This window comes from Triplophysa dalaica, chromosome 1, assembly GCF_015846415.1.
Source record: "Triplophysa dalaica isolate WHDGS20190420 chromosome 1, ASM1584641v1, whole genome shotgun sequence".
Classification (NCBI taxonomy): Eukaryota; Metazoa; Chordata; class Actinopteri; order Cypriniformes; family Nemacheilidae; genus Triplophysa; species Triplophysa dalaica.
The window spans coordinates 11,617,930-11,640,639 of record NC_079542.1 but is presented as its reverse complement, the minus strand read 5'-3'; the positions used below and the strand labels follow the sequence as shown (position 1 = coordinate 11,640,639).

Genomic DNA, 22,710 nt, shown 5'->3' with positions numbered 1-22,710 from the left:
AAGTAAGTCTTTGAGAACGGGTGTCTAAAGCCAGGTGGCGCATTAGACCAGGGGCTCATCTCCTGTTTCCAAAATGCATCACAAACTGCTTGAGAAAGCTGTTCTACTATGATAATTGGTGATGAAAATTAAATTATGTTCAATAAAATGAACTTGTGACTCCTGAGATAGGCGCAGGCTCCCCGTGACCCGAGGTAGTTCGGATAAGCGGTAGAAAATGGATGGATGGAAAATGAACTTGTGTTTACTTCCGCATTAGCTAAGGGATTCTTTGCGTTTAGGTGGTACTTGAGACTGGAAGAGCTCCTACAGTACATTTACATTTAGTCATTTAGCAGACGCTTTTATCCAAAGCGACTTACAAAGAGTGAGGGAGCAACAAGCGATATGTCATACAGGAGCCATAATACATTAGATCTCAATACAAAGTTACTGGTTTCAACTAAAGCTAGACCACTACCTGTTGAGAGAAAGTGTTTTTTTAAACCAATTCCGCATTGCACAAGGTGCAAACAACCTTAGTCTTGTCGATGTTTCCATTGGGAAGCTTTTTTAAAATTAATATTCCCTGAAGCAAACCCGGCGGCTTCATAGCTGCATCCATGTTAGCACGTCACGTTTGATGCGGTAATTTCACAGTAACGTTATGTTGTGTTCAGACCAAACGCGAATGGCGTGTAAAGCGCGAGTGATTTATATGTTAATGCAAAGAGCCAATATACCTACTTGCTGCGCGAATCGCGCGAATGAAGCCCTGGTTATGAGATGATGAGGCGGCTTCTGCTTCCGCTTCCGCGAATGACGCGAATCACGCGAGTTGAAAAATCTCGTTCTCGCTCCGTACAGTGCAGTTAAGCTGGTATACATCCGCGCTAAAATATCAAGGTGAAAGTCATCATAGCTTGCGTAGTATAGACCCAGCTCCCAACCCAACTTTGAGAATAGATTAACGGCGACAATTTTTTTAACGCGCGATAATAGTCTCACTGCGTTAACGCCGTTAACGCCGTTAACGGCCCACCACTAGTTTAAATCTTTGTACTTTTATTGAGTCATATGCAATAGCAATTATTCTGATTTTAATAATTTCTTTAAAAACAAATCCTAGTGACTTAAGTAGATGTTAGTAATGAAGGAAAAGAGGATGATCAATTGTAATACTTTCCCTGTCTTAAGCACATATTATAGACTGGCAGTTTTCATTTATTTGTTTTGCAATGATTAGTAGCCTATATATTCCAATATTTAAGCGTTGGTCCAGATCCACTTACTTCATCCTATCAGTAAACGTACGTGAGCACTCAGGCTGTAACTCACTGAAGTGATGAAAAGCCCATTGATTCATTTAAGCGGACGCAGTGAAGAGGGATGCAGCCACGTTAACGTCTTTCTTTTAAAACAGCGACTGGAACAACCACGGCTCAAAAACATATTTACTTTAAAATCAACACATCTATCGACAAGAAACATTATGATCAACACAGAAGCAAGGTGAGTAAACCCGCATTGTAGCTATTGTTCTCCGGGGAAGGTGGCTGCTGTTTATTGCATTATATTTGACGTGCGTGGATCGAACATTCTATTCTAGACAGATCGGACTCGACTATTGATTAATAAGACTTTAAATTATTAAATACAATATTAATACAATGTTACAATATAAAACAACACTGACTATTACGATATAATACATATATGTGAATTAATATGTGTACATATTTGTTAAATACACTATAATAACATGTTCCATCTATGCATCAGGAGCAACTACTGTATGGTTCTAAATCGTGGAAGGTCTTTATTTAGAGTCGTGAAGGTGTTTTTGTGCTGGCAGCTGAGCTGAACACTGTGTTCTTGTTGCACGTTCTTACATCACAATCACAGTTCACGCCCTTGACGGCAGATTTGTCCTCGCTGTTCATTTATCTTTCCTACGGGCTTCTGATTTAAGCATTCGTGATTTTTTTTAAACACAACCATAATGACATTCAGTAGTGTTGAGAAATCACTCGTATATACGCAACGTCTGCGTGTACAAACAAAGGACGAATCGGAGCGTCTGTCGTGCAATGCAGAATCAAACGATTTTTCTTCTAGCTGGTTTAAAATAAAATCCTTTTATTAACGTGTTTTTATACATTTTAAAAGAAAAATAGAATTGCAATTTATTAATCTTTTATGTACAACATGCATAATAATTGTGTTTATAATGTATATAAGTGTTTGCAAAAATTACCTGGTGAAGATATGCAATATGTGCAGAAAAACTATAGCTTATATCTGGACATATTTTAAATAGGCTTAACAATACATCTCAATTTCATTTTTGCATTTGGCAGACACTTTTATCCAAATCGGAATATACATTTTAGGCATATGTATATGCACCAAAGCCATTATATGCACACATTCGTTTGTCCCTGGGACTTAAACCCACAACCTTTGTGCTGCTAACACAGTGCTCCACCAACTAGAACATTAAAAGAGCATGTTGTTTCTTGTTTTTTTATCATGAATTCCTTAAACATTAAAGTCAAAGTTCAAATCTGCAACCCTATCTACAGTTCAGCAATTTACATTTCTTAGATAATTCAGTGCTATTATAGTGGCTTGTTTACCTGTATCTCTGCAGTGCTGCACTTCTGGATTCAGCATGTGTGCTCAATTGGGTCAGGCAGGGGGCTCCAGGGCCTCTGTGGTGCTCCTGATGCCCCTCAACCACAGAGGATGATCACATCTGGACAAGGGACAGGGAAGGAGGAGACTCAAGATGTAGTCCTTCACAAGGTAAAGCAGGAAAAGGATCACGATGATGATGCCTGCTTACTAGAAATCCCCATACAATAATGTATTTTGTTAACAGAGATTTATGGATCTTTTGCAAAGAAAAACAAAGAGTCACTTGAGAAGTTTTGCTCTATTATTTTTATGCAGGGTGGGAAGTTAACTGTGAAACAGGTGACCTCGCTGGACAGCAGATCATCTATTCTACACTTTCAGTATAAGCTAAACAATCAGTTATCATGGAGCATGCGGTCGGTACTCTCTGGCCACAGCCTTTTTGTTGGTATACCAGATGGAGAACTCCTTAAAGGCACCAAAGAAGGGTATGTGATTAACGTAAAATACGCTCTTTGCAGCACTATTAGATTTAAAGCCAGTGTTGAAGGTATACTGATAAAATATGCTCATGCATGGTAGACAGTTTATACAGATTATTTTCATAACATTATTTTGACCTGTTGAGTTATCAACAATTGTATCTATCTTACCAATGAGAAGTATTGGGCAAAAAGACCTGATGTTTTGTACAATATTAAATGTAGTTGAATACTATGAACGTTGGACCAAAGCCTGTTTTAGTCTGAGGGCCCACTTTGCTCACATTACATTAAGTTCTTAATGTATCATAACTTCCCTGTCCTAACAGTCTTGCACAACTACAGTTCTTCCTCCATTCTAACTCTTGTCTCAGTTTCAAATTCTTTGCAACAATACATTTTATTTACGGAGATACTGATGGTTTGTGTTCCTGTTTAATTGTGTCATTTTCACCTACTGAAGACTCACCAGTGTCTTGGAGTTTGCAGAAGAGAAACTGAAGATCAGTCACGTCTTTGTGTTGTTTGCGAAGAGCAGGCCAGACGCATGTAAGGTCATAGAGAATAGAGCATGTTTAATTAGTTTGTATGCGTTGATTTGGTATGTTTTGATTCAATTGAATATACACTACCCGTCCAAAAAAAAGTCACCACCTGGATTTATCTCCCATTGGATTGGAGGTCTAGGTTCAGCAACGTTATGTGCCCAAATAATGAGGTCAGCTGACTACCGGAATATACTGAATGACCATGTTATTCCATTAATGAGTTTTTCTTATCTAAAGGCACGTGCACATTCCAAGATGACAATGCGGGGATTCATCAGGCTCAAATAGTGAAAGAGTGGTTCAGGGAGCATGAGACATAATTTTCACACATGGATTGGCCACTACATTGATTTAACTTATGTTTTATTGTTTATTGTTTGTTTTGCTTGTCTTATGTTTTTAACTCTGTTTCTGTATAGCACTTTGGCCAGCTCTGCTGAGATAAATGTGCTATATAAATAATTTTTACTTACTTACTTAACCCCTTTGAGAATCTTTGGGATGTGCTGAAGAAGAATTTGCGCAGCGGTCCGACTCTCCCATCATCAATACAAGATCTTGGTGAAAAATGAATGCAACTCTGGACGGGAAAAAAATGAACATTCTGGACATTGCAGAAGTTTATCGAAACGATGCCACAGCGAATGCGTGACGTAATCAAAGCTAAAGGCGGTCCAACAAAATATTAGAGTGTGTGACTTGTTTTTGGACAGGCAGTCTATAATACTCCAAGTTGTATAACTGTATAAAAATTATTCACAATAAACACATTGACATTATTATGGTGACATATCAGCACAAAGTAGTATATAAACATATATGAAATGTCTTCCAATAAATGTTTTCTCTTCTCCTAACTTCTTTTTTTCTTTTCCAGTACTCCTTACAAGAACATTCTTCTGTTTGGGATTTGAGCTTGTGACACCAGATCATCTATTAGCATCCATTGGAGGAGATTTCCGTGTTATGGTCTACCCAATACAACAAATTCACTCCTCAGAAGAATAACACACATTTCTATAGACTGTTGTAAAGTGCATAAAAATAAAACTGGCCAAACAAAAAAATAAAATCAAAAGAAACATACGTTATGGTCTCCCATGTTCACTGGATATGTAATATAAAGAGCTGCCAGTGGTTTCTTTAAGGTCTTTGTAATGTAACTGTTGATATAACAACAGGAACAAACTGCGGAAAAGATCTTCATATGACAGACTTTTTGGAGCAACAGTTGAACTGCACTAACCTCTGGTAAATATCGAAATATAAAGTTATATGAATAAAGTTATTTTTTTATCTTAAGCTCAGGCTTTGGATACGTTCTTAATTAGGCTTCAATAATGATTTAGAACAAGTTTAACAATATCCGTACGACATCTGACGAAATATGTTACACATTTAAAAGAAAGTGCCATGCTTTAAACTTTCTTGCTTTTGAGGTCATTTTATCCTCGTTTCTTTAAGCTTTAATTATGTATAAATAGGCTAAACAATCAATAAGCAATTTCTTAGGCTAAGATTAAATAATATAAATTTAATAAATAACGCATGGGACACGCGTTCGATAAACTTTAACCTTTGACGTTTGTCAGATCAGAGGGCTGTGATTGGTCAGCTCACCGAAGGGAACGATGGTTGCGTCATCACCATCGCTACGATTCCCTACCCAATGAACAGTTGTAGCTAGCTAATGCTACCATACTATTCTTTACTGGACACACACCAATGTCACCATGAATATGCAGTAAAACTGAAACATCTCTGCTGCACGGTAAGATATTTGTTGGTATTGTTCTAACGTAAGCAGACTGTCATAGACCGTAAAGCTCTGCAAGAGTCCTCGTGTCCATTTGCCGGATGAGATCTATACTGTATGCTAGCTAGCCTACTGCATTTCTTGCTATTAAAGTATGCGGATTAGACTCATTTATTAGATTATCATAGTGTTTTTTTAATAAGAGTTTAGGCTTGTTAAAGCTTCCATCCTTAGTCTTTTTATCTGAACATTAGGTGTGTTGAGAGAGAGAGAGAGAGAGAGAGAGAGAGAGAGAGAGAGAGAGAGAGAGAGAGAGAGAGAGAGAGAGAGAGAGAGAAGCTTTTTGTACAGATGTGTCAGATATTGACTAGTGGTTGGCAGAGCGAGCTTCGTGAAACACTGAAGTAACAAAAGCACTGTAATTATACAATATAAAAAAATAAATATATAAAATAAGAGAAAGATGAATAACAGTATACCAATTAAATAATAATACAAAATGTAAAAGAAGAAATAAAAAAGATACAAAAAAGGACATTCAGTTGCAAAAATTTAAATCTTCAAAACGTTTAAGTTTTTTCAAGTTTCTTATTCTGTGTTTTTATATTTAATATGGTTTTAAAATAAAAATCAAGATCCGTTTGGCAGAAAGTGATATGAGTTGTCAAATGTGAAATATCGTTTCCGCTCCCGTCCACGGTGACACCTAGTGGTCATTTAGGCTTTTTGCGCTAAAACACCAACGTAACAACGATACTTGAAGAATGACAATGGGCTATATGCATATCACGCATGCATAGAGCCCATTTGACATTTTATGGTGCTTGTTTGGGTGAGTAGTTAGTGCTCTTGAATGGTGAGGTTCAAGTCTTGGTTGAAGGTTTCATTTTCACACCAGTCATTGAAAAATTATTATTTTTTATTTTGAGTTTTTAATAGGCTCTATGTCTGACAGCTGCTTGAGCATGGTTTTGTAAACTTTAGGCTCTTTATTGTAAATTATATGAGCTATATTGGCAGTGAAATTGAGATAGAGGCCTAAATCAAACCACGTCTCAAATTTTACATAAAAACATGTTTATTCAAAAATGTTATTTGCTCTGCTATTGAATGACTTAGTTGCCTACTTTTTTAAAAGAATCAATTAACATACCAGAACCCTGTACTTCTGTCATGCATTGTAGGAAGTACTTTACTTAAGGCTGGGTCTTCTTTACAAATGCCATGAAGCCCTCATTCTCCAACACTGAAAACGGCTGTAAATGTACTTTGATCATGTCCACTCAAGCCTCTTCAATGTCCTTTGCACTTGCTAAAATAAAAATTAATAATAAATTCTGTGCAATTTTTTTATATGTTACTTTTTTATACGATTTGAGGGCTTACAAATTGTGATATTTATTTACTGGGCATGAGATGCCCAGAATTTTCAGTGATCATTCACTGTGAAACACATACATACCTTAGGAACACCAGATGTTTAGGCTACACCTATGCCCAATAAATGAAGGGTGTGGTATTTCAACATTGATAAGATGTTTGTAGTTATGATTTGCCATCACACACATCACAAGGCTGTTCTCAAAATGGTCCCATAGGCTACAATTGACCTTTGACGTTTTACTGCACTCATAATGTATATCAAATGGCAAATTATCCTACATATATCAATAACACATCATGTGGCTCTGTTTGTTTTGTAAAATTTGACTAGATTTCACATTAAGTGATACTTAACCCTTGATGATCACTGTCCATAGATCACTACAAACACGGTTATTTTTTTTATTTCTTGATTTACAGTTAAATCAGACACCGGTTTATGAGTTTACTTTCAGATCAACACCCCTAGTGGCGAAATGTGGTCGAGTTTTGAAACGTTTCAAAACAGGAATGACATAACAAAGCCTCGTTAGCTAAAAATCTTGTGATTTGGCCAGTTTGATATTCGCTTCGAAGCACTGATTCGATTCAAAGATTCGATACGGGTTTCGAAGCTTCATGAAGCCTGTTTCGAATTCGAAAGCGCCCATCACTAGTATTGACAACAGACTGAGTGTGAACCAGCAGTCATGTACAGGCGGGATGCTTATAAAGATAAGCATTGCAGATTTGAACAGAAACTCTGTTTCAAGGCTTAAGAAAAATATCCTAAACTATTCCTCACTTAACTGAGCTTATAGATATGGAATGTAGATTTTGTTTATTTTATTTGTTATAGGAACAATGAAGGCTCATTTGCTTCGTAAAGATTAAAGTCAAACACAATGTTTGTTAAAGAGTACATAACTAGAGATTTTTAATGTCCTTCTTTGGTTTATGGAGTGTCCACCTACAAGTTTATGTACAAAGGTGTTAAAATATTATTTCATAATAATAGGCAGCTATTTTTACCTTACTTCTTCACTGACTCTGAAATGATTCGTTCCACTATTCATCTGTCTAATCCTCTCCTTCCGCTAGTCTGCTGTGATTGGTCTACCATGAATGAGGCTCACAAGCAACAGTGTTTGGGGGAGAAGAGTGAAGTTTTCGCGGGCAGTCCTAGCAAAACATAGGAGGGGACTATATAGTGATGTAAATCCTCGTCGGCTAGCGAATCGGACTAGGGACGACTCGTGTGCGTGATTCAGGGGACTCCCTTTTTTTTCAAGCCAATAATTTTGTTATCACTTTCGGATTTACAACTTGGCAGCCTGCTTACTTTCAAACACGGCAACAGTACACACGGCATGAAATGTAATTTTCATGATCTCATGTTATGTACTCTTTAACAAAAACTGTATTGCACATTCAAATTTCGCCTCTAATAAATCATTCTGTATAAAGCACCTTTTTGGTGCATATATTTTTACCATGTGTATTCATATACGTGTGCATTAAGATAATCTTTTTACATTCCCACTTTGTGTATTAGTTGCGGCTGCTATTTCTACTTCTGTTTGAATGCTTATCTGCCCAATGACATTAAAATTGAATCCATTTTCTCATTTCCCAGGGAGCCCTTGGATTGATGCGGGGCACTACAGGTGGGAAGCATGCAGCAGAAGCGGAACATTCAGATCATAGAATGGGAGGACTTGGACAAACGCAAGTTCTACTCATTTGGGTTATTCATGACCATGGCCATCCGTGCCACAGTCTACCCGGCCACACTCATCCGCACCAGACTGCAGGTTCAGAAAGGGAAATCTCTCTACACTGGGACCTACGATGCCTTCTGTAAGATTCTCAGATCTGAAGGTTTGAGAGGACTCTACAGGGGCTTCATGGTGAACACGTTCACGCTTATATCAGGCCAGGCGTACATAACCACTTACGAAGTGGTAAGGAACTACGTCTCAAACTATTCAAAAGACAATACGCTAAAGTCATTACTTGCGGGAGGGTCAGCGTCACTGGTGGCCCAGAGCATTACTGTTCCCATAGATGTGATATCACAGCAACTCATGATGCAGGGCCAAGGGGAACATCTCACCCGCTTTAAAGTTAAACCCAAATCATCAGGAGCAAAACCCTCAATGTCTTTTGGCCAGACGAGAGACATTATCGCACAGATATTTGCTGCGGATGGCGTCCGTGGGTTCTACCGCGGTTATGTGGCGTCCCTCTTGACCTACATCCCTAATAGTGCGGTGTGGTGGCCATTTTACCACTTTTATGCAGGTAAGAGGTGTAACGCTTTGATAAAGTATTGACATTGTTTAATAAGTCACACTGGTTTCCTTTGCTTGAATTTGAATCCTTAGAATTAGTCTTTACTTATAGGTATTTTATCAGTCACTGTATAAATATTTCAAATTACGGTGAAAAAGAAGTCATACTTTGGTTATCAAACTTGATTTGTTCTTATATGTTCCACAGAACAGTTGTCTAAAATGGCTCCCAGCGACTGCCCTCATCTACTACTACAGGCTATGGCCGGACCTCTAGCAGCTGCTACTGCTTCTACTGTCACCAACCCTATGGACGTCGTGAGGGCCAGGGTTCAGGTAATGCCTATACGCACACAATTTATATGGAAAGACAATAGGCTGGTGTGTAAAATGCGTACAGATGTGTCCCAGAGTGCATTAACATGTACTTATTTACATGCAAGTCATTTAAGAGTCTACACAAGAGAATTGCAGTTGTGTCTTTAATAAGCCAGGGCAGCATTAAGGGTGTATTGAACTGGTTTATGAGCAATTAAATTAGCCTTCTCATTGACTTATTAAGCATGTAACCTACCTTTTCTCAAAAACCTGTGTGCCTGGAACTTTGAAATGTTATTCTAAAGCAAACATACAGTGGGTACGGAAAGTATTCAGACCCCCTTAAATGTTTCACTCTTTGTTATATTGCAGCCATTGAAGTTCTTTTTTCCCTCAATCATGTACACACAGCACCCCATATTGAAAGAAAAACACAGAATTGTTGACATATTTGCAGATTTATTAAAAAAGAAAAACAGAAATATACCATGGGCCCAAGTATTCAGACCCTTTGCTCAGTATTTAGTAGAAGCACCCTTTTGATTTAATACAGCCATGAGTCTTTTTGGGAAAGATGCAACAAGTGTTTCACACCTGGATTTAGGGATTTAGCCATTCCTCCTTGCAGATCCTCTCCAGTTCTGTCAGGTTGGATGGTAAACGTTAGGGGCTATTCGAGAACAGTCACGGAGTTGTTGTGAAGCCACTCCTTCGTTATTTAAGCGGTGTGCTTAGGGTCATTGTCTTGTTGGAAGGTAAACCAGTCTGAGGTCCTAAGCACTCTGGGGAAGGTTTTCGTGTAGGATATCCCTGTACTTGGCCGCATTCATCTTTCCCTCGATTGCAACCAGTCGTCCTGTCCCTGCAGCTGAAAAACATCCCCACAGCACGATGCTGCCACCACCATGCTTCACTGTTGGGACTGTATTGGACAGGTGATGAGCAGTTCCTGGTTTTCTCCACACATACCGCTTAGAATTGAGGCCAAAAAGTTCTATCTTGGTCTCATCAGACCAGAGAATCTTATTTGTCACCATCTTGGAGTCCTTCAGGTGTTTTTTAGCAAACTCCATGCGAGATTTCATGTGGCTTGCACTGAGGAGAGGCTTCCGTCGGGCCACTCTGCCATAAAGCCCCGACTGGTGAAGGGCTGCAGTGATGGTTGACTTTCTACAATTTTCTTCCATCTCCCGAATTCATCTCTGGAGCTCAAACACAGTGAATGTGGGTTCTTCTTTACCTCTCTCACCAAGGCTCTTCTCCCCCGATAGCTCAGTTTGGCCAGACGGCCAGCTCTAGGAAGGTTTCTGGTCGTCCCAAACGTCTTCGGTTTAAGGATTATGGAGGCCACTGTGCTCTTAGGAACCTTAAATGCAGCAGAATTTTTTTGTAACCATGGCCAGATCTGTGCCTTGCCACAATTCTGTCTCTGAGCTATTCAGGCAGTTCCTTTGACCTCATGATTCTCATTTGCTCTGACATGCACTGTGAGTTGTAAGGTCTTATATAGACAGGTGTGTGGCTTTCCTAATCAAGTCCATGCAGTATAATCAAACTCAGCTGGACTGAAATGAAGGTGTAGAACCATCTTAAGGATGATCAGAAGAAATGGACAGCACCTGAGTTAAATATATGAGTGTCACAGCAAAGGGTCTGAATACTAAGGAACATGTGATATTTCAGTTTTTCTTTTTTAATAAATCTGCAAAAATGTCAACAATTCTGTGTTTTTCTGTCAATATGAGGTGCTGTGTGTACATTAATGAGGAAAAAAAATGAACTTAAATGATTTTAGCAAATGGCTGCAATATAACAAGTAAAAATTTAAGGGGATCTGAATACTTTTCGTACCCACTGTATACTGATAGATATACTTACTTATATTCTGACTGTGTGCTTGGGCAGGTGGAAGGCCGGACGTCAGTCATTGAGACCTTTAACCAGTTGATAAGAGAGGAAGGATTCTGGGGGATGACCAAGGGCCTCTCTGCTCGCATCATCTCCTCCACACCAACAGCAATAGTCATGGTGGTTGGTTATGAAACTCTTAAAAAACTTAGTCTACGACCAGAGCTGGTTGACTCCCGGCACTGGTAAAGAAAACAACTTCCATTTGACCCTTTCACTCCATATTATTTTAGCCTTTAAATGTTCTACCTTTTTATGATTCAGTGTGACATGGCAAATGGATTTTTTTTGATGGTCATCATTTTTTTTTTTATAATAATTTCAAGCTGTTTGTTACTTTATTCAGTGGTAAAACACTGCTCAGGTTTTCAAGTAAAAGTTTAACAGCATAATGAGATTTCTGACGCTTTATAATGATGTGATTGAAAAGATTGAATGTTTTAGAGTATTTTGTGACTAATTTATTTAGAATTATTGTTTAAGCAGTATTTTAAATGTCTTAATTGTGTCACTGTGTTGTTTTTGGAAACGGATACAGAACGTTATTTTAAAATAGATTTCATAAAATAACATACAGTTGTCCCCACAATGTTCTTTTGTCATGAGTCGTAGTTGTAAAGTAAATCAAAAGCCACAAGGTGTTCTGTACAAGACATTCTCATGTGCATCCTATTGTTCCCTGTATGTGCTTCTCATTCTGCTGTGGGATGTTGATATGTTGAAAGTTGCCAAAGCTGAGCAGATATTCAAAAAGATTGGTGCATTTGTTGTTTAATGATTCACTCTTAATATACCAAGTTGTATAAAGTAAGTGTCCTTGAGTTTGATTTGTAAAGTTTTAAGGTGTCACAATGTGAAAGGAAAAAAGTGCTAAAAAAATCAAATTTTTGGTTTTTGTAAAACCTGTTTAACCTTTTTGTTTAACCTGTAGATGATGCATTGAAAAAGCAAGCCTATCCAGTCTGTTCTGGTGTGAAGGACATTTGGCTTGGCACATAGCTTTTGTGCTGTGCTATCCATTTTTTTACCACAAGGGGGCAGGCACTTACAAAGTGTTGCCAGACACTAGTTTGGAAAACCCTGTATTCCTGAATTTAGGGATATTTCCTGTTGTTTAATTTTAGCCAGTCTAGGACCACTTTAGAATGACAATATCACACCAGTAAACTAGTAGCATGTTATCAGCGTTTCGCTTTGAGTAAATAAGACTGTACTACATAATCTGTATGGTCTGTGTGGTTTCTGGACAGTAACCACATCTAGCACTGTATAATACAGAAAAAGAAAGTATACTCCCTTTAAGCAGTTTATCTTGTTGATACTAAGTAGTTCTACTGTAAAAAATATCCTTTTTACCAATGTCAAGCTGTTGTGTGAATGAGAGTGTGTACTGTGCAGTATTATGTTGGCAGAGATCACAATTGCCTATAAATCCACAAGTCAGGCAAGAGCATGATTCACTTTGGTATGTTATAATGTCTTTAAACCTGAAGAAATCTGAAATGAAACAACCTAACGGTGTATGAGAAGAAAAAATTCATTAGTTCAATTTCAGGGCAAGTGCACTGCCCCCTACAGTGTGTTTGTCTTTGGGCTGTACAGTTTCTTTCTTCCCTGATTTAATGATTAGTGCCCCAGCAGTGCATCTGTAAAGCCTGGGGTCGGTGATGAAACACATGTTTCACTGTAGCTATATTTATGTGACTGTTGCTTGAAATCAAACTCGGGGGAAGGGAAATCTCAATGATGTATGATTGCATCAATAAAACATGAGTACTTCTGTGGAAAGATTTAAAAAGTTGATGAATCAGCTCCAGTGTAAGCTGATCTCAATCGAAAAAAAAAACGCTTCATTAATGAGGTTCAATACTGCATGTTCGAAGTTTATCACACACTACATTGGGATGATAGTGAAATTCATTTTTACCATGCTGTGCATAATAGAACAAAACAAGGCCAAAGTAGTAGAAGACCATTAATGTAAGGAAAAGACTGGAGCAATATATATACTTTACTCGTGCACAGATTATCCCATTTCGTCAGTTTCATTACCCAAATACTTATTGTGAATTATGCATCTGTTATACGAGAGAACAATGGCCTGTTATTTCTGTGTTTGCGGCAATACTTTGTAATGGGGTGTAATCTGCAGCTGCGATTAACTGGTGCTGTAATAGGTCCTCAACCCTTCGGCAAGGAAAGGGCTGCCAATGATCCACGTCTCTGCCAGAACAAAATGACACAGACACCCTCACTGGGGCTAAAGCCACTATCTTACAGCCTGCAATCGCTATGGGTCCCTAAAACGAGTATTACTGTCCTTCCCACGAAACTCCAGTTTATGAACTGACATAATTAATTTGAGGCTTATTTGGATTGTGTTTCTTGGGTTTTTTTGTGAGACTATAAATGAGAAAACCCAAAAGGTTTATTGTGCCCTTAAAATAAATGATGCCAGAAGAACCATTTTGGCTTTATGGTGCCATAAAGAACCTTAAACAACCTTTCTTTTACAAAAATCTTTCTTAAACTATAAGAAGGCAAGTAAGAAATAGTTCTTATATTTTGACTGAATGGTTCTTGGATGACATCACTATGAGGAGTGTTTTGTAGCACTTTTATTTTTAAGAGTGTTGTTTATCTTCCTTAAAAGACTCGGTCAAAATCCTTCACCATTTACTCTCTCATGTCATTCAATACCTGTATGACTTACTTTTTTCTGCAACAACAAAAGGTATTTTGAAGCATGTTTGTTTCCCAACAACATTGGTCCCTATCGACTTCCATTGCATTGAGAACTTTCTCAAAATATCACAGAAGAAAGAGTCATACAGGTTTAAAAGCATGACAGAACTATAAAAGTTCAACTTCCAGACATCTAAAAAAACGTTCAATGACGAGCGTAGGCATCTGGTTACTCAATCAGTGATTAGTTTGTGTTCAGCACAGATAAATGATCAAGCAAAGATCAAATGGACTGTTGTATGAAGTACTGATCCTCACCAAATTAACCCATATAGACAACCTGGAGCAAAAAGTCAAAAGCTCAGCGCCTTGGGCAGTCCCACTGGGAATAACTTCCATTAGGTACGTTTCATGAATGAAAAATGACATGGAGCATAATAGATGTCCTAACTAGTCTGGGGGTCTTTATATCAGTGCTATCAGGGGACAGGGTGTCGTCACACGGGGCCGTGTCTCTTTTGCAGTGCTGAACGTTGATGAATGTCCTCCATTAGTGTACGTCGATTGGTCATTTGAGATTTAATTTGGTATGACCTCAGACCGGTTCCATCTGAGCCCAAGGTATACAATAAAAAAGCTTTTAAAATCTGCATGCATGCATTGAAGTACAGAGAATCACAAAGAAGGTATACACGTATGAACATTAAATTACGTCAAAGCGTCGTAACGTTACCCTTAGACATTTTAAAACAAGGCCCGTCATGCCATGGTCTTGGCATCGAGCGGTCTATTTCTAAGACCTCACATTAGCATTTTCACCATAGGCTTATAAAAACAAAGGAGAGACGCACACACACAACCACAGCAACATCTGAAGGCCCATACCAAATCAATTGATTGATGGGACAAACGGTGGCTGATGAAGGTCTGCAAGGAACTGGATGGTTCCTTTCCTTCTTCTGGACACTTACTGGAGAAATGACAAAGCGCTCTCTGCCCTCTCTCTACATTAATTATCAACTGCTGTCTCAAAGGCACTTTGTCAAAGAGATAAATGAAACAACATCAGGACAGGAACAAATCAGACTGCAGAAGAGGGGAGGGAAGGAGTTCAGCCTGGGGCCCCTCTTTCTCTCCTGGGGCTCCTGTCCTTCTCCTCTTGGGAGGCAGAACCCGGGATGAATGAATGGGTGTTCATGGGAAATCTGGTGAGGACATGTTCAGGGGCTTTTTTTTGTAAAGTGGCAGGTTGTTTAAGAGGAGGAAGAAATTGAATTGAACTTAATCTGTTTTCGGTTCTGAGTGTGTATACGCTCCCAATTTCCTCAACAAAATATATCTTTTAAAATCACTTTACATTGGGTATGACATTGACACTGTTGATTTTTTTAATGGCTTGGAAGAAAGAGAAAATCTTTCAACTGATTTTATTTTCATGCCCGAACGAAATGCAATAATTCAGAGGAGCAGAAAGTATAAAGTGACAACTTAAGTTATCCAGAAGCTTCATATGAAAATAAATGTGACGGCTGGGATGTTATTAAAGTGATGAAGAGTGTTAGATGAATGAGAAGCATTAGAGAATGGATGCTCCTGTAAGCCATTAGATCCATCTGGGGAAAGAGGGAGGGATTTCTAACATACGTCACAGATGCTTGCTATCAATAGTGGTCCAGCAAGCTTAACAGAGAAACAGAAAGAAAGAGAAGGTGACAGTGTAGACAAGTGAGGCTGAGAAAAAGAGGAATCAGAAAGGAGAAAAAACGTGTTGTTTCTGAATTAAAAGTAAAGCAAGTTTTGTTTATCAAAGTGCAAGGCTAATAAAAAGGTTGTAGGTAAAGATGCCCAATTTTGCAGGAAACTGGAAAATGAAGAGCAGCGAAAATTTTGAAGAACTTCTCAAAGCGCTTGGTAAGCGATCCTCTCCGTTTGATTATTTTTACCTCCTCAAGTGAGAAGTGAATATGCTTTATGATCACTAGACTATTTCATCCTGTTGTCTAGGACACATGAGGGCTGCTCTCTTTTTTCTGCTGTTTCCTCTTCAATAGCATATTCATGGATTAACTAGTGTGAAAAGTAAATCACTATTATTTTCGGGCTGTTAGGCTGCTTATTCAGTCTCTTTTGTTTCTTTGGCAGCATGTGTTGCTGGATTCTTATTTAAATTCTTGAAGCCACAGACAGTGTTTTTGGAAAAGGTTACAAAAATCCACCCACTCTTTGAATATTTTATTACATTTGTTTATTATACAGCAGCAGAAAAAAATAAGATACCATTTTAATGTCCAGCTTAAGTTTATATGAATTAACTGAAGTTGTTTAAGTAAAATTATTATTTTTGTTATATTCTGTCAACTAATTTCGGTATTTAAAAAATATATATATCTGCGATAACTGTTGGCATTGTAATCTGTTGGATGACTTCATGTCATGACTGAAATGCCCGCAATACATCTAGAAATGCTGATTAAATGAAAATCTGGAATGCTCTCCATGACTGTTCATAATAAAAATATTTTATTTAGCACATGATGTAGGCCTTTGTGTAAGTGCAAAAAGAGCAATAAGAATGTATTTTAGGCCACCACAAATTTGCAGCTTGTGTATCCACAAATTATTATTGCTTGGAGAATTATCTAAATAGTTTATTTATGAATTTATATCTCAGTAGCCGATAAAAGAGGAGCATAGATCTATAGAAAACGGCTCTGCCTTTAAACATTTACTGACTAACGCAGTAGTTTGGAGTCATTTGCTATTAAGTCCAATATATATGTAATTAGTTCTTGCAAACTTTCAGCTTTGACCAGCTCTGTGTGTCCAAAAGCCATGAAATTCCTTCCAGTCAACAGCTTGTCATTGTAACTCTTATTAGCAAAATCAGCTGATAGCAATCTGTACTGACTATTTTTGACAGAAAATGGCACACCATTAAGCATTATGAATACTTGCTTTGAAACATGGCTTGGAGAAATATGTATGTCTATAATTCATTTTTTTTCAAAGCACACAAATGCAATTAAAATATTTTCTTAGCTCTTGTATCTATTGCAGCGTTGGAAATATGTGATGCAAGTATGGCAGTCTTTGGGAAATTAGAGCATGAGAATCATTACAGCACAGAAGAACACTTAAGAGATTTCTCGTCGTATTATTAAGTGCTTGAAATGAACGCTGAATAAATGTTACAAAGAAATACAGTAAATACCCACTTGAAGCCTTTATTTTTCCTAATTCTCATTTAAAGCAACAGTCCATTCAAAGGTATGCATATTTTTAATCTGTTTGTGCGTTCCCTGGGAGTTGAACCAATGACCTTGGCGTTGCTTGTTCTGTGCACTACTTATTGAGCTATAAGAGCATACACTGAAAGGCACTAAATATTTTTGCATTTTTTTATTTTATTATGATCTCACGCTTTGTGAAATATAGGGGTGAATGCAATGTTGAGGAAGGTGGCCTGTGCAGCCGCTTCCAAACCCCATGTGGAGATTCGTCAGAATGGAGAACAGTTCTACATTAAAACATCTACTACTGTGAGGACCACCGAAATCAACTTCCAAATAGGACAGGAGTTCAACGAAGAGACCATCGATGGCCGAAAATGCAAGGTACAGACATGAATTTGGTATTTTTTTTCATTCATTTCTTAATAACTGAGTTAAACAGAATTACACGTTAATGTTTTGTATATACACATAGTATAATGCAATCTACATAGTACTGAGAATTGTCTTGAACACTTGTCATTGGTTGAGGAATAACACAAAAGCAACAGACAGTATGTGATTGTGCAAATCTAAAACTTCTCAGACATGTCACAGACAGTTTGCTAAATTAGATTATATGTCACCCGAAGCCATCGAAGTAATACGGCAGGTTTATCTAGACCCTTACGTCAACCTTATGTCTTCCACATTTAATCTCCTGGATTTGAATGGATCTGAAGGGATTTTGACTCAAACAATTGCACCCATCATATCCAGCACAGGGAAAGATAAGGTTTGCATACTAAAGAGTTGTCAAGCACTGATATGAGAGGATGCGTTTCATAAAAGCGTAGACTGGAGTTTTTTTTCTAAGAGCGTCAGGGCAGACCAAATAGTCATGTGACGGAAAGCCGTTTTAACAAGCTGACCTTTATGACCGCTGCCTTTTTATGAGCAAATAAAAAGGTCTGGCACAAAAATCTGTTTTTGACTTAATGAACACTGGAGTTTTTCGTTTTATTTAGGTATTTTGCTTTTGACACAAATACAGAATGAAGGGTATATTAAGTCATTCAAATATACACAGCACATTTAAGGAGAAGGATATAAGAGGAGTCAGAGAGGTTATACAGAAGGATAAAATATCGCTGTGACTCATCGACATGACCGAGCAGGTCACCCGTGGTGGTCCTCTCTCGTCATTACTCTTATGATTCACTCTTATTCAAAGAGCTTTTGATGTGCCTATGAAATACATTCAAAGACATCGATCTAAATCATTGCTTCTAAACACAGATGGTAACTGAAGAATTTCTCTCGGGAAGATTTTTCTACCGCTGAAAGAATCACAATGTACATACAAATTACCATCTATCTTCAAAGGCTTTTTTGTGTGCCATTGGTCTGTTCACAGAGCTTGCCCACATGGGATACAGAGAATAAGATAACCTGCAGACAAACCATGGTGGATGGCAACGGCCCGAAGACCTACTGGACAAGAGAGCTGAGAGGGAACGAACTCATCCTGGTGACGACTTTCCCATCATTCCATTATTCTTGTTAATACATAGATCACATTTTTCTTTCTTCCTTTCCTTTCCTTTTCTTTATTTCGTCCTTTCTTTCTCATGTGAATGTGTTGAGCACTCACATCCGTCTGGTATCAAAAAGAAACAATAAAGCATTTGTAAAAATTTTGTATTGGTTTGGTATTCAAATATGCAGCATGGACAAACATCTGGCCTGTTCTGCTTTTCAGGAACAACAGTAAACCGGTCTTAAAACTAATAAGCTTTTATTACTGGCTTTATTCACTAGCCTCGCTGCCCCTTAGGGTCGTCAAATGTCTCCCTCTCTCATTCAAGAACAGTATCTGTTGTTAAAACTTTAAAGCAGATTTTTGACAGACTTTTGGTGGCCAAAATGCTCATTCTGTAAAATGGTCTTCCACTGTTAAAAATGATGTAAAAAACGTTAAAATATTATTTTCAATAGAAGTCGGACGATTTTCGCTATACAGTATGCATATTTGACTTCCTGGATCGATGCGGACTCTATCCACGTGAGATTTCAAAGTCTCATGAGAGTAAGTCTAGACCACTCAAATTGCCTGCGCGGAGAGCCAAGGCTCAAACGTCACAGTTTGCTACTGTTTTACATTTACATTTAGCAGACGCTTTTATCCAAAGCGACTTACAGAGAGTTCCAGGAGCAATACGCAATATGTCATACAGGAACAATAATACAATAGGTGCTAATACAAAGTTACTTGTTTCAACAAAAGCTAGACCCTTACCTGTTGAGAGAAAGAGAGATGGTTAGTGTAAGTTTAATTTTGCTGTCAAGTATTCACAGAAGAGATGGGTTTTGAGAAGTTTTTTTAATGTTGTGAGAGATCTGGTTGTCCGGATTGAATTAGGAAGAATGTTCCACCAGGAAGGAGTTGTGAAGGAGAATAAGCAGGAAAGCGATTTACTAGCCTTATGAGAAGGCAATACAAGACGGTGAGGAGTGATGGGGTGTAGGAGTGTGTGAAAGTATGCCGGTGCAGATCCAGTGATAGTCCTGTAGACGAGCATTAGTGACTTGAATCTGATACTACCTTCAACCGGTAGCCTGTGGAGAGAGATGAAAAGGGGTGTCACATGAGCCATTTTGGGCTGTTGGAAGACGAGGCATGCTGCTGTGTTCTGTACCAGCTGGAGTGGTTTGATAGCCTTTGCAGGATGACCAGCAAGGAGAGCATTGCAGTAGCCTTGAGATTACCAGGGCTCGGATAAGGAGTTTTTTCACATGCTCATTAAGATAGGGTCTAAAATTTCTAATGCTGAATAAGGCACATCGGCATGACCACGTTGTCTTTGCAAATGTGATCATTAAAGGACAGCTGTTCAACAAATATGACTCCGAGATTCCTGGCTGTTTTGGAAGGAGTGATTGTGCTATTGCCAAGTTGGATGGTGAGATCCTGTCGTGGGGTGTGCCGGAAAGTAGTTCTGTCTTGGCAGGGTGTCAGCTGCAGGTGATGTCTAGAGATTTCTTCTATGTAGGCTGTAATGCGAGCTGCTACAGTGGTATCGTCTGGGTGAAATGAGATGTAGATCTGGGTGTCGTCAGCTTAACAGTGATACGAGAAGTAGTGTGCCTGTATGATGGGTCCCAAGAATGTTGTGTAGATGGAAAAAAGCAGTTGTCCAAGCACCGATCCCTGAGGGACCCCAGTGATCATGTGGTGAGCAGTGGACAGCGAGCCCTTCCATGACACCTTGAAGGATATGTCAGAGAGGTAGTATTTGGACCAGCGGAGAGGAGTGCCTGAGATCCCTAGAGATGAGAGGGTTGTTAGCAGCATCTGGTGATTGACAGTGTCAAACGCTGCTGATAGGTCTAGCAGAATCATGACCAAGGATTTAGATTCTGCCTTGGCGAGCCACAGTCCTTCTATGACCGATAGCAGTGCAGTCTCAGTGGAGTGTTTTGTTTTGAAGCCAGACTGCTTGTCATCCAGTAGTTTATTCTGGGATAGGTAGGAAGACACCTGGTTGAAAACTGCCCTATCAAGCATTTTGGTTTCAAGCATTCATCCAAATATCTTTCTCTGTGTTCATCCAAACAAAAACAATTTTAACAGGTTTAGAACAACTAGAGAGTGAAAAATGTATGCATTTTTTTTCATTTTGGGGTGAACTATCCCTTTATGTTATGTCAAATATAAACATTTTCTGGGTTCATTGATTTGTCCCTTTTTGACCCATTTCTAAATTCTTAAAATGACACATTATTTGTTAAGTGTACCTTCTTATACATTTGAAAAAACTTACACAACAAAACACAATCCCCAATGTAAAAACAAAGGTCCAGTTTGGGTTCTTTCTAAATTTCTATACTATAGCTTTTATTGCTGTAAATGACGTCAGTGGGGATTTATACTGTGAAGTGGAACAAAGTGTTCCACTACATTAATGTGATCATGGATCTCAACACAGCTGGTGACATGCAAGAAACAAGACACACTAGAGTCCCATCTGCGACTTATTAACCATAGCAGAAAATGTGATCACAGCACAATGGTGATGCATCTGGCTCACATCAAAGCTCCTCTTAGCTTATGAGGAGGAATAGCTTCTGAATATGTGGCGATGGTAATAAATGATGTAAGTCTTTCCCATTCAAGACCAGCTGTTTTTTCATTAGCCAAACAATCACTCCAAAGCATCGCGTAATTCTAAATAAACCCTCTTCGCATAGTGAATATAAACAACCTTTGTTGTTTGTAGTACTTTTTGTGTAGTGAATATAACTTTAATTGTATAGTTTAAATAAATACTTTCAAAGCATTTATCATCAGAGCGCTTTTCATTCGCTTACATCAACTTTACATCATCCTAACCTGTTTATTTCAGCACATGTGGGACTCCTGGTAAAATGACCACATTACAATGAACCTGGCATCATACAGCAAGGTTGCTGGCAGTGACCCACTGCAGACTGTGCAAATGGGTCTAATAGATCATGTTACATAGGAATGTTGGCAGTGTGTAGGAGCCTAACACTCTTCTCTCTAATGTGCCCTAGGACATTTCTGCACACAGCAGATGGCCCAACACCATTATTTTAACGTGAACGTGCAGTGGTCCTTCAGTTTCCCTGCTCGGCAGAGCTGATAGCGAGTGGTGTTGTCAGATGCCTCAGTTTTGCTGTGATGTGCAAACTTCAGTAAATCTGGAAGTCTGGCACAGAGCTGTCAGAAAGGATGAGTTTTTTCCTCTCCCTGACATGAGAGCTTGTCACTCTCAGCATGGGATGTCTAACCTGAAAGCAGAGCTGTCAGATACCTTCAGGTCTGCAGGGGCCAGATTCTTATCGATACATTAACACTTCAGTGATGCAGATTAAAAAAATGCATACAGTATATCTTGGTAAACGTGGTTTCTAGTAAACTGTTTATTTAAGGACACCACAGAATCATGCCACGCAAAACAAACTTTTAATGGTCTTGAAAAAATGACTAACAAATGACATTCTTCTCTTTTTTATTTGTATTGTATAGACCTTTGGAGCAGCCGATGTGGTGTGCACAAGGATTTATGTCCGAGAATGAGAGCAGAGGCGCCTGATGGAGTTACATTACGGCACTTGCAGCTTTGGAAGAGAAACATGTTTCATGATTAACTTGCACTATAGTGTGTTAGTGGATAATTTCTTTTTAATAACTTGATTGTTTGTCCATTCATTGTACATTACGGTACATTAGACTCGTTAAAACTGTGCTAGTTCTATTAATGTTTTATCTGGTAAACAATTTTAGAGCAGTTACGATAGTTGACCGCAGTTCTTCAGTCTCATTACATTCTTTTAATCTTTTTTTTGTATTTGTTTACCATTAAATAAAAACAAATCCACATCCATGTATTGCAGATGTGATTGTAAACATGACCACCAATAAAGTTTACCAGCTTCATTTATTTAAGTGCTGAAGGTGTAGGCTATGACTTTATATCTTCAATATTACAATTTAAATCTTTA

At 38.4% G+C, this 22,710-nt stretch overlaps 3 protein-coding genes across 3 annotated transcripts; all 3 read left to right on the top strand.

Annotated features, from left to right (window-relative positions):
• The first annotated feature begins 1,315 nt into the window (after positions 1-1,315).
• Positions 1,316-4,735, top strand: oaz2b (ornithine decarboxylase antizyme 2b). Its single transcript, XM_056756041.1, is given in 6 exon segments — positions 1,316-1,491; positions 2,633-2,723; positions 2,725-2,787; positions 2,935-3,107; positions 3,565-3,650; positions 4,527-4,735. Coding segments are annotated over 6 exon segments (711 nt in total). The 5' UTR covers positions 1,316-1,324; the 3' UTR covers positions 4,658-4,735.
• Positions 4,736-5,170: 435 nt separating this feature from the next.
• Positions 5,171-12,094, top strand: slc25a44b (solute carrier family 25 member 44b). Its single transcript, XM_056756032.1, has 4 exons — positions 5,171-5,420; positions 8,404-9,071; positions 9,270-9,397; positions 11,285-12,094. Exons 2-4 carry the CDS (start codon positions 8,444-8,446, stop codon positions 11,474-11,476), a joined length of 948 nt encoding a protein of 315 aa, XP_056612010.1. The 5' UTR covers positions 5,171-5,420; positions 8,404-8,443; the 3' UTR covers positions 11,477-12,094.
• A 3,590-nt stretch (positions 12,095-15,684) lies between these two features.
• crabp1b (cellular retinoic acid binding protein 1b) lies at positions 15,685-22,622 on the top strand. The gene is made up of 4 exons (XM_056751285.1): positions 15,685-15,883; positions 17,408-17,586; positions 18,599-18,712; positions 22,235-22,622. The coding sequence occupies exons 1-4, from the start codon at positions 15,814-15,816 to the stop codon at positions 22,283-22,285; spliced, it is 414 nt and encodes a 137-aa protein (XP_056607263.1). The 5' UTR covers positions 15,685-15,813; the 3' UTR covers positions 22,286-22,622.
• The last annotated feature ends 88 nt before the right edge of the window (positions 22,623-22,710 follow it).